The following is a 15935-nucleotide window of genomic DNA, read 5'->3' on the forward strand; positions in this document are numbered from 1 at the left end:
TGGCTGTTAAATATGGTTTAGTGACCAGGATGTTGAATTTAACGTTTTGTAGAATACAATTAAACTTGGGTCCAATATTGATAGAACAACGTGATCTGAGAAACTAGTGTCTCATTACAAATTAAAGCATCCTTATACTCTGGATAGCATTTTTGCAGAGTTGTTTCTTGTTTCCCTTCTTCAGGTTTCCCCCATATCTTTTTCTTCTTTGAATAGTTCATGGGCAGCATGTAACAAAGTAGAAAGAAACAGGATTAAAGTTCCTATGCCTGTTGATTGTTACATAAGAGGCATGGGGTCAGGTAAATGCTGCTGTGACTGATGCTCTGATTGTTCTTTGGGGAGTCATGTGTCTTTGTTCTGGCTTCCAGAATTCTCTGCTGCTGGGAATAATAACCTCAATAAACATGTTCTGTGATGTTATTAGTTTAGAGCAGTGTTGATTAACCTTCCTGCACAGACTCCAAATGTTCATTCACTAAAGAAGTTTGGCTGTATTGGGGAAATAGAACTTATAAAGTACTGGAATGTTCTTTAATATTATTTGTAAATGGGAACACTCCACATCCAAGTGAACAGAGGCTCTTCCATAAGTCTGTTTACTTATCCAGTGTTGTAATTAACAAGTTTCTTGTTTGCCAGTGGTGACTGGAAATTGTTCCTGGTAGTCAGGTGATGATTCAGAGCTCCTGAGTTGCATCATATTCCATAACATGAACACTGCTGTTCAAGCATGCTTATGGAATATGTTTATTTCAGTGCTGCTTGAAATCATGTCAAGTGCTGATAGAAATCTGTCAGAGTAACAAGTTGCCCATAATAATCTGACAGACAGAGCTGACAGGTAGCTATCAGATCAGAGGCATCTAGGATGATGCAAGAGGCAGCAATAGCCTTGCAGGTTCTAGGGTGAACTGCAACTAACCGGTTTAAAGTGGTAAGGATGATGTAATACTGTGGCCAGGTCTGCAGGTGGCCTTATTGGTTTCAGGTGGAGTTTTGTATATAAGCCTATGTAACTGTAACTCTGTGTTGGGAAGTTTGGTGGAGAAAGTGTACGTGACGGTTTGTCAAGTATTGAGTATTTAGCAACTCTTGAAGTAAATTAAGATACATTAAAAAGTTATTTATTCATTTATGTCTTGCCTTTCTCCCCAATGGGAACTCAAAGGGGCTTATGTAGTTCGGTTTTCCTTAATGTTATCCTCACAACACCTCTGTGAGGGAGATTAGGCTGAGAATGTGTGTCTGGCCCAAGGTCACCCAGCAAGCTTCCATGGCAAAGTAGGGATTCATACTTGAGTCTCCCAGATCCTAGTCTGGCACTCTAATCACTGGCTGTCTTGGACTTTGTGAATTGTAGGGTTGGCTTGCTAATCAAGGGAAGAAGAACGTGATATTAGTTGCAACCGATTCACGGTGACCCCACCCATGGGGCGTACCAGGCAAAAAGGAACAGAAGTGGTATGCCACTGCATTCCTGCACATAGCAACCCCAGTCTTCCCTGGTGGTCTCTCATCCAAGGACTGACCATGGCTGACCCTGTTTAGTTGCCAAGCTCACGAGCACAGGCTAAACTGGGCTATCCAGACGGTTCTGGTCGAGGGCTTGGTCCAATATTGTCAGCTACCATATTCCATGACGCCAGGAATGCCACTCAGTGTATGGCAGCTTACCTTTTACAAATTTCATAATGGTGCTCCTTGATAAGCCAGAGCAGGAAGGCAGGGTGATGCTGGCTTCTTAGCCCTGCACCAGTCAGGGATGAGTTTTGCAGTGTATATAGCAAAGCTGCTGCTTCTAGCTTCTTCTTATAACCAAGGCATTTCCAAACAGAAAGAATTATCTTGCTGCCTGGCTTAGCACAGTTGCCTTTAGAAACCACTGTTTCTAAAACAGCTGCTGTTACTTTGTTTTATTATTGTTCTAATTTAATGTTTGAAAGAAATTTTGAAACTATTTAGCTTTGATGAGGGCCAGTCTATAAGAACTATTCAGAGAATACCTAACATTGTAAAAAGTTATAATAAGCTGTGAGTTTTTAAAAGTTAATTTTTAAAAAGTTAAAGTATTTTTGTTCTAAAAATATATGTTTTTTAAAAAGTGTGTCCTGTCTGGTCAAATGGCCAACTCTAGCCAGTTCTCTGTTCTTTGCTTTCTTTCTGTCTATGTGCATGGCATTTGAAAGAAGCTTGTGTCTTTTTGTATTTGTCTTTTCTTGTTCTGAGGCTGAGAGAGAGGGCAACATCAACTCTGACTGTTTGAATTTACTGCAGATACTGCAACTGGCTTAAGACACAAGAGCTCTGGTGACTGAGGGGTGTGAAAACAAATGCTTATAATACTTAGGAAATCCCCCCACTCCAAAAAGTAATATTTAGACAACCTTCTTGGATTGAGCCTTCAGGTTAAAGAAAAAAGGCCACTTTGGGGCAGGGGAGTTATGAATGTACCCCTACAAAGCCCCATTGAGTTTTTTGTAAATAGGTAATCTTTTGGGCAAGAACAATGTATTTGGGTTGGATCCTATGGAAGTGATGGAACTTTCTGTGGTGAAACCTGTGTCTTCTGCCATTGGAGCTTCTGATGCTAGCAGAACCAAATCACAGGCTCCATTTTTTGGGGGGGCTGTTAGAGTTTGTGAAAGTGTGCAATGTAATAAAGGGCTTTTATGTAGTTGTGGTCATGATTTACTTCCCTATATATATTTTTTGTAGCTCTGATTTGGATGGGCCAGGCTAGCCTGATCTCGTCAGATCTCAGAACTAAGCAGGGTTGGCTCTGGTTAGTACTTGGATGGGAGACCTCCAAGGAATACCAGGCAATGGCAAACCACCTCTGTTAGTCTCTTGCCTTGAAAACTCTACTGGGTTGCCATAAGTTGGCTGTGACTTGATGGCACTTTATAAGCACGTGTTCTTTTGTGAGGCTTTGAAGTTGCATGAAGGTAGATATAGCCATGTGTTGTTTTTATAGTGGTTGTTGTAGTTTTGCAATTCCTAAACATTTAGATGCATTTTCTGAAGTTTGAGATTCCTGATATGCTTTCCAAAAACGTAATCTTGAAATTCACATTTGTTTCAGTAAACAGGCTGCTAAAACTTATTGTACTTTTGTTGAACTTATTTTGAAGGCTACACTAATTGTTTCATTACCACTTCCTGGAACTCTACCTCGTTTGAGGAAATGTTCTACCTTCTGACTAATTTTTTCACGAATTTTCTGGCTGGCAACATCTGAGGCGAAATTGAAGGAAGGCACCCAAAATGCTGTGGGTTGTATGCTGATTGTTCATGGTAGCCTACAAGGCTGTTGTATTCCACCTGACTTCACAGACTTCTGGGAAGCATTGCTATTCTTCTCTAGATGTTGTATCCATTCACGCACTAAACTTTCCTATTACCTCAGCATCCTGAGGTATGGCGGCACGGACGCTTCTGTTTTTGATAAAGAAGAAAGGGATTATAGGGGCAAGGAGACATCACTGGCACCTAACTGAAAAGCAAGTTATAAATGTCAGATAAAATTGGCACCTGGATAAACTGAATCTCCACTTGAGTAGACTGGCATTTACATAATCACTAGAATCATCCTGGATATACTTGGAATGAGTGGTAGAGATTCGCATGTCTCCAGAATGCATCAGAACTCCCTTATCTGTCTGCTTCTACTCCAAAAAAATGCCCAAAGAGGCTTACCACAATATAAAAAATTAAAACACTTTATAAAGAAGTAATCAATGACAGTCAAACCCATTAAAATACCAGAATTTAAAAAACAAAAATAATAATCCACCTTGTGCTGGTGGTTCAAAGGTATGATAAACAATCTCAGTAAGTGCCATCTCAGCAATTAACTACACTTGACAAATCATGAATTATACTGCACAACTAACAGAGGCTGGACAACCTCCCCAGTGTTTGACATTGAGAATCTTGAGAAGTGATACTGATATCTGACAGTGCTGAGGTGCTCCTTGGAATATCATATGCAGGCATGATGGTGGCTGGAACCACAGTTTAATGCACTGGTATCTAAGGCTGCTTTGCATGGTTTGTGGAACTAGAAAGAAGAAATGGGAATGGCTCATGCTTCTTCTCCCCCTAAATGAAAGGTGGAAGCAAGAGAGTCAGGGGAGAAGATGTGCCTATCTTGTGTTTCTTGTGGAAGCAGCAGAAGAGGAAGTATAATCAGTTCTATGGATTGTGTGAACTACTCTGGAAGTCCAAGGATGGAATGGATTGGGGTCTTCAACAAGTAGCTTGCTGGCTGCTGCGGAGTAGCTTGTGCATCTCTTGGGAGATCCAGGAAAATATTGCAAAAATATCTGTTCCAACTTGTTCTGAGCTTTTATTTCATAGGATTTTTCTTTGTGCTGCTTAGTTAATAGTTTCATTTCTGGTTCTCCTTTCAGCTCATGTAATGTTTCTAGGATAGAACAAACGGGGGGGATATCATGTTGTTACACAGATGTAGTTCTTTTTTAAAAAAAGAAAAGGTTGGTGACCTCAAGTGGTGAGCTCCCCCTCATTGGCAGTCTTCAAGCAGTAGCTGGACAAACACTTGTCATGGATGCTTTAGGCCAGTGATGGCGAACCTTTTAGAGACAGAGTGCCCAAACTGCAACCCAAAACCCACTTATTTTTTGCAAAGTGCCAACATGGCAATTTAACCTGAATACTGAGGTTTTAGTTTAGAAAAAACAACTCCTACATTAACATCCCCACTTCATCCCATGCTAGCGGAGTCGCTCTGCACAGGATCACGCTGCCAGACGGTCTCCGGGAGGGGGGCTCCCCTCACCTTATAGAGCGTGTAGTGCAGGTACACTACACTGGCCGGCTGGTAGTGGAGCTAGAAGACGGGCAGGCCGCACTTGCAGCGCCGCAGGCAGAAGGCGCGCAGCAGGACACACTCAAAGAGCTCCAGCTCAGCCAGCCCCTCGTTCGGCACGGTGCCGTGGCCTGGCTCTCCAAAGGCCGGCTCCCCAAGCCAGGGTTCCCCCGGTGCCTCGCCGCTACCGCACTCCTTGTGGCAGTGTGCCTCACTGTTGCGCAGCAGGCGGTGGAGGCGCAGGCTGGCCTCCAGGGTGTGGACGCTCTCCTTCCAGCCCTTGCCCTCGTACTGCTCCAGCGCGTAGGCGTGCTGCAGTGGCAGCAGCTTGGCTGCTGGGAAGCCGCGGAAGCTGTACTTCTCGTACTCCGCGCCGGCCAGGGTGGCCAGCAGCAGTGGCATCAGCAGCCCCCGTCTTCGCTGCTCCATGCCCGCCGTCGCCTGCTGCTGCTGCTCCGGAGCTGCTCGGAGGCCCATCAGGAGGCAGGGGGGAGAGGAAGGCGGGAGGCAGGCCCGTGCGGATCCCACAGGGTCTTAGCGGTGCTGCAGGCGAGGGGAGGGACCAAATGGCCGAAACGCACGGGAGGGTTTTGCTTTGGATTTGCAACTCTCTAGATGTGCTGGGGCGACAGCGCGCGTGCCCTAGTTTCGCCACCACTGCTTTAGGCTGATCCTGCATTGAGCAGGGGGTTGGACAAAGTGGCCTGCATGGCCCCTCCTAATTCTTTGATTCTATGAACAGATGCTTTGGTTTTATACAGAATCTTATTGTTAAGTCACCTCCGCAAAATGTTAGGGAGTTGCTAAACTTAGTTTCAAGTATGACTAACTTTTTCTGTTATGATGAGGCATTTGACAACCCATCTTTAAAGTAAATCCTTTTAGTGTTTGAAAGAAACTAAGCTTAGCTATCTCTCCCCCCCCCCCCCCCGGTTTGCAATTAGTGCATCCAGGGCCATTCATTTTCTAATAAAAAATTAAAAAAAACCCTTCCAGATTGTGCTCAAAATAGATTATGAAAGTTAATCAAATGTATGCAGTTAACTTATTTCATTTAAATTTGATTTGTTACATTTGAAGCGAAGCAATTCCTTTGGAAGATACCCTCAAGTTTTCTCAGCAAAGGAAGCTTCTCTTCTGATGGCTGATTAAACATAACCCTCTTAGTAAGCAGCTGTTGCCTTGGCTCAGCAGTTTAGAAGCTGTGTTCCATAAAGTTAAGTTTATAATACCGACCCCCCCCCCATTTCATACTTTATGCCTGGTTGTTTATAGCATTTGATACAAATGGGTTTCCTTTTACTCTTGTATCTAGTAGCCAAGGGCTGGCCACTGTGCAGATGAAAGTGGAGACAGCCCTGGCTATAGTTAAAGGTCCCCTGTGCAAGCACCAGGTCATTCCTGACCCATGGGGTGACGTCACATCCCGACATTTCCTAGGCAGACTTTGTTTACGGGATGGTTTGCCATTGCCTTCCCCAGTCATCTTCCCTTTACCCCCAGCAAGCTGGGTACTCATTTTACCGACCTCGTGAGCAGAGCTTAGACTGCAGTACTGCAGCTTACCGCTCTGCACCACGGGGCTCCTCTGGCTATAGTTAGAACTCTACAAATACACAGAACACCCAGGACTGCCAAAATATGATTTTAAACTTTTAAACTTTAATCGGGGAGAAATGTCCCAAACCTTGATGAGTGACTGTTTGGATCCCTTGCAGAGCTTGCTTGTGAGGCCTCTGGCTTGCATTGAGCTTTGGGAAATCTTTGGCAGTAAGTTTTAGTGCCCACTCCCAAAGACCAGGTGCCAGAGGGCACCAAGTTACAGCTGTTTCCACAAAGGACAATATGAGGTGCAGGCCTCAACTTGTGATATCTTGCTTGCTACAGTGGCTATAGAGAAGAGGTGAGTGAATAGGGGAGTTGGGAAGGAGCCTTTGGTGGGGTCGTGGAGTACAAACAGGTGGGAGGAGTGGAATGCTGCTTCCCTTCCTGTGAATCTCTGCAGATCCCCTTCTTAGGTTCTACAATATAGTTGATAGAGTGGCAGACATGCATTCAAATCTGACCTGATCTATGGAAGTGGTATGTGGTTTCAATAAAGTTGCCGATTTCTATCTCAATGGCAGAACTCATAGGCTTGTTGGAGTAATGACATAAGCTCTACCAAACAGTTTGCGTAAATTTCCTTTTGTGTCTTGTAATGTTTTGCTACTTGAATAAGAGACCTTTGAGGGGAAAGTGTCCTGATATGAAAATACTTCTATGCTAAAGAGCATGTTCAGTGGTCAAAATACTTACTCAAGCAAAATCATTGGGAACTGATCCCTATCATAGGTTATTTACAAATAGCTCGGTCATATACATGCAGCAGTCTATAAAACAGGTGTTAAGTGTAACAAATAGAGGGTCTTTCTCCTTGCTAAATGTCTAGTGCTACTGTTCATTGCATGGTACTTGAATTTGTATGATCGTCAAACAGACAGCTTTATTAGAAGGAAAAGTTGCAGGTTTTCTTTGTAGATTGTTAATTGCCAGTCACTTAGTTGAGGGTTCAACATAGGGACAAGGGTCTCTTGTACTGTAACCCGAAATAAATTTCCTATGTGTCCTATTATGCTTGGGAATCTGAAGATAATACAGTAGTACTATAGTGGTGGAGGATGTTAATGACAAGTATTTTATAGTACCTATTTGTGTTGATGTTTAAAAGTTTCTGGCTTAAACTGCCTTTTGAAACATTTCCTCCCTATCTAGATTTCCATGAGGACAACCTTGCAAGGTGTGGATGGCCTTTCTGTAGCTTCTTGACACTTGTGATCTGCTGTCTGTTGGCTACTCATTCCTCTGCACTGGAACAGTTGGAGCCATGAAGGTTGTACCAGAGAAAAATGCAGTGCGAATCCTGTGGGGCCGAGAACGAGGCACCCAAGCTTTAGGAGCACAGCGTCTTCTGCAGGAGTTAGTAGAAGACAAAACCCGATGGATGAAATGGGAGGGAAAGGTAAGGCTAGTGGGGACATGTGTCTCAGAATTTGGTGACTGATTTGCTTATGGGTGGCGTAGTATGAACAGACATTTGATTTTGGAGTTTGAATTTATATTTGTATTGGGCATGTGCCACTTTCAGATATTTCAAAATATTTTAAAACCTTCCTGCAACCAAATGTCCCCCTGATGCTCTTGGAAGTGTTGTGCACGTATCAGCGTGGTGTAGTGGTTAAGAGTGGCGGACTCTAATCTGGTGAACTGGGTTTGTTTCCCCACTCCTACACATGCAGCTTGCTGGGTGACCTTGGGCTAGTCACAGCTCTCTTGGAACTCTCTCAGCCCCACCTACCTCCCAAGGTGTCTCTTTTTTTTGGGGGGGGGGAGGGAAGGTGATTGTAAACCGCTTTGAGATTCCTTAATGGTAGAAAAGCGGGGTATAAAAACCAACACTTCTTCTTCATTTCCTTTGTATTGATTTTGTAGATGGGATGCATGTCAGATGTTTTGAGCTTAGAAAATCTTCTATGCTTTTTGACTTTTTCAGAAGGTTGAGCTGCCAGACAGCCCTCGCTCCACTTTCTTACTTGCATTCAGCCCAGACAGGTATAAATAGCTTCTTTTCTTTTCTGTCTAAATGATGTGTGTGTCAGAAAGGGTGGTGGGAGGGTGGTGTTTCCCAGCAGCGAGTGCTGCCAGAGGACCTGCCAGCTGTACAGTAGCACATCTTCTTGACCTTTGGTGATTTGAGGCTTCTTTTATGTGTGTGACATTGATGGTCAATAGTGGCAGTTAAATAATGGACCTGTGAAGAATTTGTTCACAAGAGGTTGTTGTTTTATATAAACAACAGTGAAATGCTGCTGGTGGAACCATATTCACAGTGATGTGGAAGTTGTGTTCCCACTCTAATCTGGTGGGCTGGTGGAACCATATTTTACAGGAATCCCACAGGAGATGGCAGTGTTGTCTTCTATACTCTGGCAGGTCCTCCTCCTGTCCCCACAGTGCTCTGCATTACATTTTCCCTTGCTTCCTCGCTCTCAGCTGTTTCACAGGTTCTAGCCTACTTCCTTGTGTTTCATAAGGGGAGATGGACCTATTAAAAACTTGCCTCCCCTCTGGAAACTGCTGCGAGCTGATAAGTTGTGTTCACCCTTTCCAAACCTGGGGCCCATTTAGCATAGGAGCCATTGAGCTGTAACCATATGACGGGAAGTTGTGTGTTAGGATGAATCTCCAGGCCAAAGCAAAATGAAAAAGTAACTAAATAAGGACTTGCTGTGGGGTAGGCTCTGTGACCCACTGGAGGGCCCCAACCCATGGGTAGAACCCAACTGGATTAGATCATAAGTACTTAACAGTACTGTCGCTGTACATCTGCTTCAAATAATGCTTGAAAATCAGAAGTAGACATGGGGATAATATCTTGTTTGTAGGAATGGGATAATGTAGATAGAAAAGAAAATCCTCCAAATTGGCCTACTCACATGTTTTTTAAAATGCTGTCTTAACAGGTATTGATGCAAACAAAATGGCCGTTTAGCTATTGCTGGCATAAAAGTACTTGTTATAGTAGATATTGGACTTGTGCTTTGAACACAAGCTTTGAGCTTAAAATTCAATGGCATACCTTCAGGGGCGCATGTCCTTTACCCACTGCAACTGTCTGTACATGCTTAGGTGTGATTTCAAATGCTCCTTCCTTAACATGGTATATTTTTAAAAGGGGGGGAGGAAACTGTTGTCTTCAGGCTAAATCATGCCTAGTTCTCTTTTCCCAGGACGCTCTTGGCTTCTACTCATGTAAATCACAATATTTACATAACAGAGGTGAAAACGGGCAAGTGTGTTCACTCTCTAGTTGGGCATCGGCGCACACCATGGTGTGTAACCTTTCATCCTACCATCCCAGGACTTATTGCTTCAGGGTGCCTTGATGGAGAAGTTAGAATTTGGGATTTACATGTAAGTTCCTTCTAATGCATATTGTTCCTTTTTTATGCAGGCCTGATTCAGTGCACTATCACAGTGTTGTGGAAGTTGTGTTCTCACTCTAATCTGACAACATTGGGGCAAAGGAATTATATGCATGGGACCAATGACATGGTTCCTTCATGCTCAAATGATACCCTTCTTTTTGGCCTTCCACATTCTATTGGACTGGATTCACTTTCTCCGATCTGTAGACACCAGATTTTGTCTAGTTGAGAAACTGGGTAGCATATTGTAACAGCCATCTCTGCTAGTAGATAGAAGATTAAAATAAGTTCCAAAACTGTACAGACAGTCAACCTAGGAATAACTCAAACCTTCAGATGTCAAAATATTTTTGTGTTCTATGGGCATTGTAGTGGTAACAGTAGATTGCCAGATTAAAATGGCGGTGTCTGTATAGAACTTGCACACTGTATCATGAGGTGTGTATTCCATCATTTTTATCATTCTCAGATGTGAAATGCCTGGAAAATATTGGCATACACAAGTGAACTATTTTGATTACTTTGGGGTATATCATGGGTCTGGCAGCTTCTACAAATAAATTTCTGTAGATAATTGTGTGATAAATCCTAAAGTTTGGCTGTGCAGCTACAAGGCAATGTGAAATGAAAACATATGTAGTGATGCTTGTTAGACATATTTAATTCACCAATGGTACATGTGTAATCTGATTGAAGGTCATAAGGTAATTTTTTTTTTTTTTGTAATTTCTGTATTTCAAACGTGGTGGTGACTCTAGACTGGTTTGTTCACAGGGTGGAAGTGAGAGCTGGTTTACAGATAGTAACAATGCCATTGCATCCTTGGCTTTCCATCCAACTGCCCAACTCCTGCTAATTGCAACAGCCAATGAGATCCACTTCTGGGACTGGAGTCGCCGGGAGCCTTTTGCAGTTGTGAAGACAGCCAGTGAAATGGAGCGGGTTCGGTGAGTAATCCTTTCCTATCTATGTAGCTAATTGCAGGGGAAAATGGGGTATGAGAGGGAACCAGCTTCAGAAGATATCCACAGGGTAGTCACTTGGATCATAGTTAGGTGGCCACGCTGCGTCATTTCATTAAAAATAAAATGGAGAAGAAATATAGGGATTGTAATAACTGTCCTCCGCCACCCTTCACCCAAGAGTGTCTGAAAGTCTGTGGGAACAGTTTTGTGTGTGTGTGAGAGAGAGAGAGCAGGTCCCACTTTCCTCCCCCTCTTTTGCCTTACTCTGGTAGCTGCCATTGTTCAAGCTCTGCCAGTAAATATCCAAACCATCACAGTATAGCTGTCAAAAACCATATTCTTGGATCAGATTTAATTCTCAAAAGAATTTTGTATCCACAATTGCCACCTCAAATTTTCACAAACGTAGCCGTATGTGTAACTAAACTCCATGATTGTGGCCTTTCTTATATTCACAACTGGAGAGGTGAGAAACTTGGGACAGCAGAGCATGGGAAATATACCTACTGGTAAAACCTCTGTAATTGCAGGTCACAGAAAGGGACTGAACAGAAGCATTGTATAGAGGTTTTGATGTTGGAACACTGGGTGGAATAGCCGTATTTCTCCATCTTTTAGCCTTTAATGCCCATGTGTGTTTGTGTTTCACTTTCCAGTTCTCAGACATAAAACCCAGTCATTTGCTTTATTTTCACTTCCTCAACAAATGAGCTGCTAGGAGACTGAAAACAAAAGCATTCTGTATTGGGAAAATTGACATGCTGCTGTGGTCCTGCAGTACTTTCAACCCACTATGCAGTTTGCAGTCCTGAGCTTATCCAGTAGTTCCTGCTGGTTCAGTGTTTCTTACACGAAGGTGTTGCCTCATTCATTTGCATAGCAGTGTGTTGCCATTTGGGGAATTGCATGCACTTCAGAAATGGGTGAAACTCCCCCTCTCGCTACATGAATGGGATATACATCAGGTTTCTTTACACTGTAGCATACTACAGAAATATAAGATGTCCTTTTTGATAGGCAATTGTGTAAGTACAGGTAAGAACAGCTTGTTCAGTTTGAACAGAATCTCTTTTCTTTTTTTCAGACTAGTACGATTTGATCCCCTTGGGCATTATTTACTCACAGCAATTGTGAACCCTTCCAACCAACAGGTAATGAATGATCTTTCTTCCATTCAGTTAAGATCACTCTTTGTCTTGTCCTTAGAAAATCTGGTTTAGATAATGCATCTTTTAGTTAGGATTCTGCATGTTGTCACATTAGCTGTGATTGGTTGCTACTAAACTGACCAAATTCAGATGCTCTGGGAGCATTTGATGTTGTAGAATTGTTAATGCTAGGCAAGAATGAATCACACTGGGATACACTAGAAGTCCCATACAAGCTGCTCTGAGCTTTCTAAGTGAAGAATGGTATAAAAGACCAATAAACATATTTGGAACTTCATTGTTATTTATAAATATTTGGCTCTACTGAGCCATTGTCTTGTCATTGTAATCTTCTGTGCCAGTTGGCCAAGAGCCTCGCGTGACTTCGATGGTACTAACGAGCTATATTAGAATCTCACTGCTAATGAAGCTGTCTATCCATTTGGGGAAAGGCTGTGGCTCAGTGATGCAGCATCTGCTTTGCATTCAGAAGTTCGCAAGTTCAATCTCTGGCTTTTCCAATTAAAAGGTTCAGGTATTAGATGATAGGAAAGACCTCTGTGTGAGACAATGGAGAGTCACTGCCAGTCCGAGTGAACAACAGTGACCTTGATAGATCAGTGGTCTGATTCAGTATAAGGCAGCTTCATATGCGTTCAAAATGCAGTTATGGCTGAATTGCTCTATCATTGGAGTAGACTGTGCACAGGAAAGGTAGGTTTTTTCCCTCCCTGAGTTCAAGCAGGCTCTTAATAGAAAGAGAGCTTTGGTCTGTTGTGCTTCATTTGTTGCTGCTAGGTGATTAACCATGTATACTTTCCTCTGCAGAATGATGAAGAAGTAGAAATACCAGTGGATAGTACAGAAATGCCACATTATCGCCAGCGCTCCATTCTCCAGTCTCAGCCTGTGAGACGTACACCACTCCTCCATAATTTCCTGCATATGCTGTCTTCGCGCTCCTCTGGTATCCAGGTGGGAGAGCAAAATGCCATGCAAGACTCTGCTACTCCCTCCCCCCCTCCTCCTCCCCCTCCCCCTCCCCCTCCCCCACCTCCCCCACCTCCAGCTAGTGAGGCCTCTAGAGCATCTGCCTTTAATGGCCGCAGTGAGCCTGTCAGTTATCCCTCAGTAAAGTGTTGCCAGCACCTGGGGATGTGGTGCCTTTGCAGACGATGTTCTAGTGCAAGACTTCCGTCTTCTCTCTTCCCATCCCAGGACAATGCCCCTTCCACGTCTTCTGGGTCCACTGGCACTTCATTTTCTTCTGTGCAGATGGAGCCTTATCAGCCCCAGGATCAGGCGTCTACGGCACAGCAGGAGCAGGGACTTCTTAACCGGCCATCTGCTTTCAGCACTGTGCAGAGCAGCACTGCTGGCAACACCCTGCGCAACCTTAGCCTGGGTCCCACTCGTAGATCCCTTGGTGCACCTTTGTCTGGCCACCCGTCCAGGTACCACCAGTCCACAAGAGAGGTGGCTTCTGGATTAGAGGGGTCTGACTGGACTCGAACAGTGTTGAACATGGGCTCTCGCTCTGAGTTGGAAGGTATGCCTCCTCCTAGAACCAGTGCCTCTTCGGTGAGTTTGTTGTCAGTACTGAGACAGCAGGAAGGAAGTTCCCAGTCTTCTGTATATACTTCAGCTACAGAGGGAAGGGGCTTTCCGGCTCCTGGAGCTGAAGCTGAAAGTACCAGCAGTGCTGGCCCAAGCAATCCAACCAGTATTCGCAATGAGCTTCAGTGTGACTTGAGGCGGTTCTTCTTGGAATATGACAGGCTTCAGGAGCTGGACCAGGGTATAGGCGGTGAACCTACTCAGTCACATCAGGCCCAGGAGATGCTCAACAATAACCTTGAGCCTGATAGGCCTGGCCCTTCTCATCAGCAGACGCCACATAGCAGTGAAAACAACTCCAATTTGTCACGGGGACACCTGAATCGTTGTCGCGCCTGTCATAACCTGCTGACTTTTAACAATGATACACTTCGCTGGGAAAGAAGCACACCCAGCTATGCGCCAGGGCAGGTCCCAAGCACATTTGAGGGCATGCCATCCAGCAGCAGCCAGCTGCTACCTTCTGAGAGAACAGAAAGCAGAACTGCTCCCACTAGCAGGCTGCCATTGGGAAGATCTTCTGACCCACCTGAGGAAAGGACTGTGGGAGTGGTGTTTAACCAGGAGACTGGGCACTGGGAAAGAGTTTACAGCCAATCTGCTTCAAATAGACCTGGGAATGTATCACAGGACGCCTTAAACCAGGAAATGCCTGAGGAAAGTTCAGAGGAGGATTCACTCAGGAGGTAAGGCTCCTAGGCGCTTCCAATGACATCTCTCCTCCATCTGTGTCTGAGTCTTTACCACCCCATGTGAACTACTGTGAAGATCTGTAGGTAAAGTTCTTTTTGAAGTGACCGTGAATCTAGCTTTTAGTCAAACTGAATGCAGGGATAAACTTGTAACTGCAGTAGTGTATGTATCTAAACCCGAGGGAGCCAAGTGATGTAGGAAAATGTATGTACACAGGGAGGGAATCATATGTAAGTGGGACTTCTGGCCTGGCTCCTTGTTGAAATAGAGCAGCTCTCTGCTTGTCAGATTATCTTTGTGTGTAATAATAGTGAGAACTTGATTTCCATTTTCCTTGCTCTCACTGGTCTTTAGTGTAGGGTGAGGAGTTCTTGGCCACGTTGAAGAAAATGCCACCACTGCATTCCGGATTTTGGATGTTATATGGTTAAACTGCTTACAGTAATCAATTTCCTCACTATGCACCCTGGCTTCGCATCGTCTCCAGTAATAAATCATGGAAGATGGCTGAAGGAATTTTTTTAGTATGTTTATTTCTGGTACCAGCCAATATCTAATCTTAGAAGGAAATGAAACCATTCTTCTTTTGTTGGAATATATTGAGGGGAAACTTACACTTTTCAATGCCATCTGAGAAGCGGGTTGCCTGAATTGAACTGGATGCGGGTGGTAAAATAACCCTCCTGTTTTAAAACACCTGCCCTTGTCCTAAATTTGATTTAATACTAATCTTATTGTGTGTGTGTATTCATTAATGAACATTACTGGAATGCCTTTGACCTGAGCTGCCAGATCCCTCTCTCCCCCTATTACACCTATTTGTATTTATACAGGTATTTGCACACCAAAAGGCATGCAGGTATTGCACCAGTTCTATCTGCTGCTTAGCAACAAATGGGCTTTCACCTCATGCAGCTGTGGTTATGCTTGCAAACTCTCTGGGCAAGGGACAATGTTTGAACTTTCAGACTTGGTGCATGTGCCAGTATTTGCCATATGTAAAGGACTTAAAATTTTCTGCAACCCCAACTTCCCCAGAGCACTACATAGAATGGAGATGTTGGATTAAATAAACATATATAGGCCTGTATCCTACCCCTAAGCAAAGTTTGAAGCTTTCCATTACCTTGAGACTTCATTCAACAGAAGACCTACATAAGTTAGAGCAAAGTTCCTTAGGCTGAAGGAACTTCCTCCAGCCTAAGGTAGGATACTGTTCATAAATACACAGGCCACTGTATAGACACATAGCAACTTCTGTTGTACTGCCTCCACAGTTTGATTGTAGTAGGTGCATCTGCACTGGAGTTTGAGTGAAGTTGTGAATGATAAATATGGAGAGTCTGTGGGTATCACCTTTTCAGACCTTGGGGCTGGAATAAAGAAGAAAGAGGTGGAAGGAAAAAGTGTAGATGAGGAAGATGACCATGGGGCTTGGGTAAAGAGTAAGTTTGAAAACATTGTGGATATCAGATAGTGAGAAGATAAACATAACTCATTATGCAGTGACTCAGTCCTCCTATACCAGTTTTCCATACGCATTCCCACCTCCTTTGACCAGTTTGTAAGGCACTTTGTTGAAATCTCTCATATTTATGTTGGCTTGCAACATTGCTTGCCATGTTAATTATAGAGGCGTGTCATGTTCATTGGGCTTCCTCTTGACCAGTTTTGCTGGATACTTTTCAGTTTGTACAGCTGGAAGGTGTAG

At 43.8% G+C, this 15935-nt stretch overlaps 1 protein-coding gene across 3 annotated transcripts in view; it reads left to right on the forward strand.

The window, feature by feature from the left end:
- Positions 1-15935, forward strand: part of AMBRA1 (autophagy and beclin 1 regulator 1) — a 190111-nt gene that overhangs the window by 6271 nt on the left and 167905 nt on the right. For 2 of the 3 annotated variants that reach the window (XM_056851046.1, XM_056851047.1), the window contains exons 2-7: positions 7589-7835; positions 8367-8425; positions 9604-9787; positions 10576-10748; positions 11851-11917; positions 12743-14217. In XM_056851046.1, the coding sequence (XP_056707024.1) occupies positions 7701-7835; positions 8367-8425; positions 9604-9787; positions 10576-10748; positions 11851-11917; positions 12743-14217 (2093 nt within the window). In that variant the 5' untranslated portion in view covers positions 7589-7700. The remainder of the gene's footprint in view (positions 1-7588; positions 7836-8366; positions 8426-9603; positions 9788-10575; positions 10749-11850; positions 11918-12742; positions 14218-15935) is intronic. The other variant, XM_056851048.1, reaches the window with a different exon arrangement.

This window comes from Euleptes europaea, chromosome 6, assembly GCF_029931775.1.
Source record: "Euleptes europaea isolate rEulEur1 chromosome 6, rEulEur1.hap1, whole genome shotgun sequence".
Classification (NCBI taxonomy): domain Eukaryota; kingdom Metazoa; phylum Chordata; class Lepidosauria; order Squamata; family Sphaerodactylidae; genus Euleptes; species Euleptes europaea.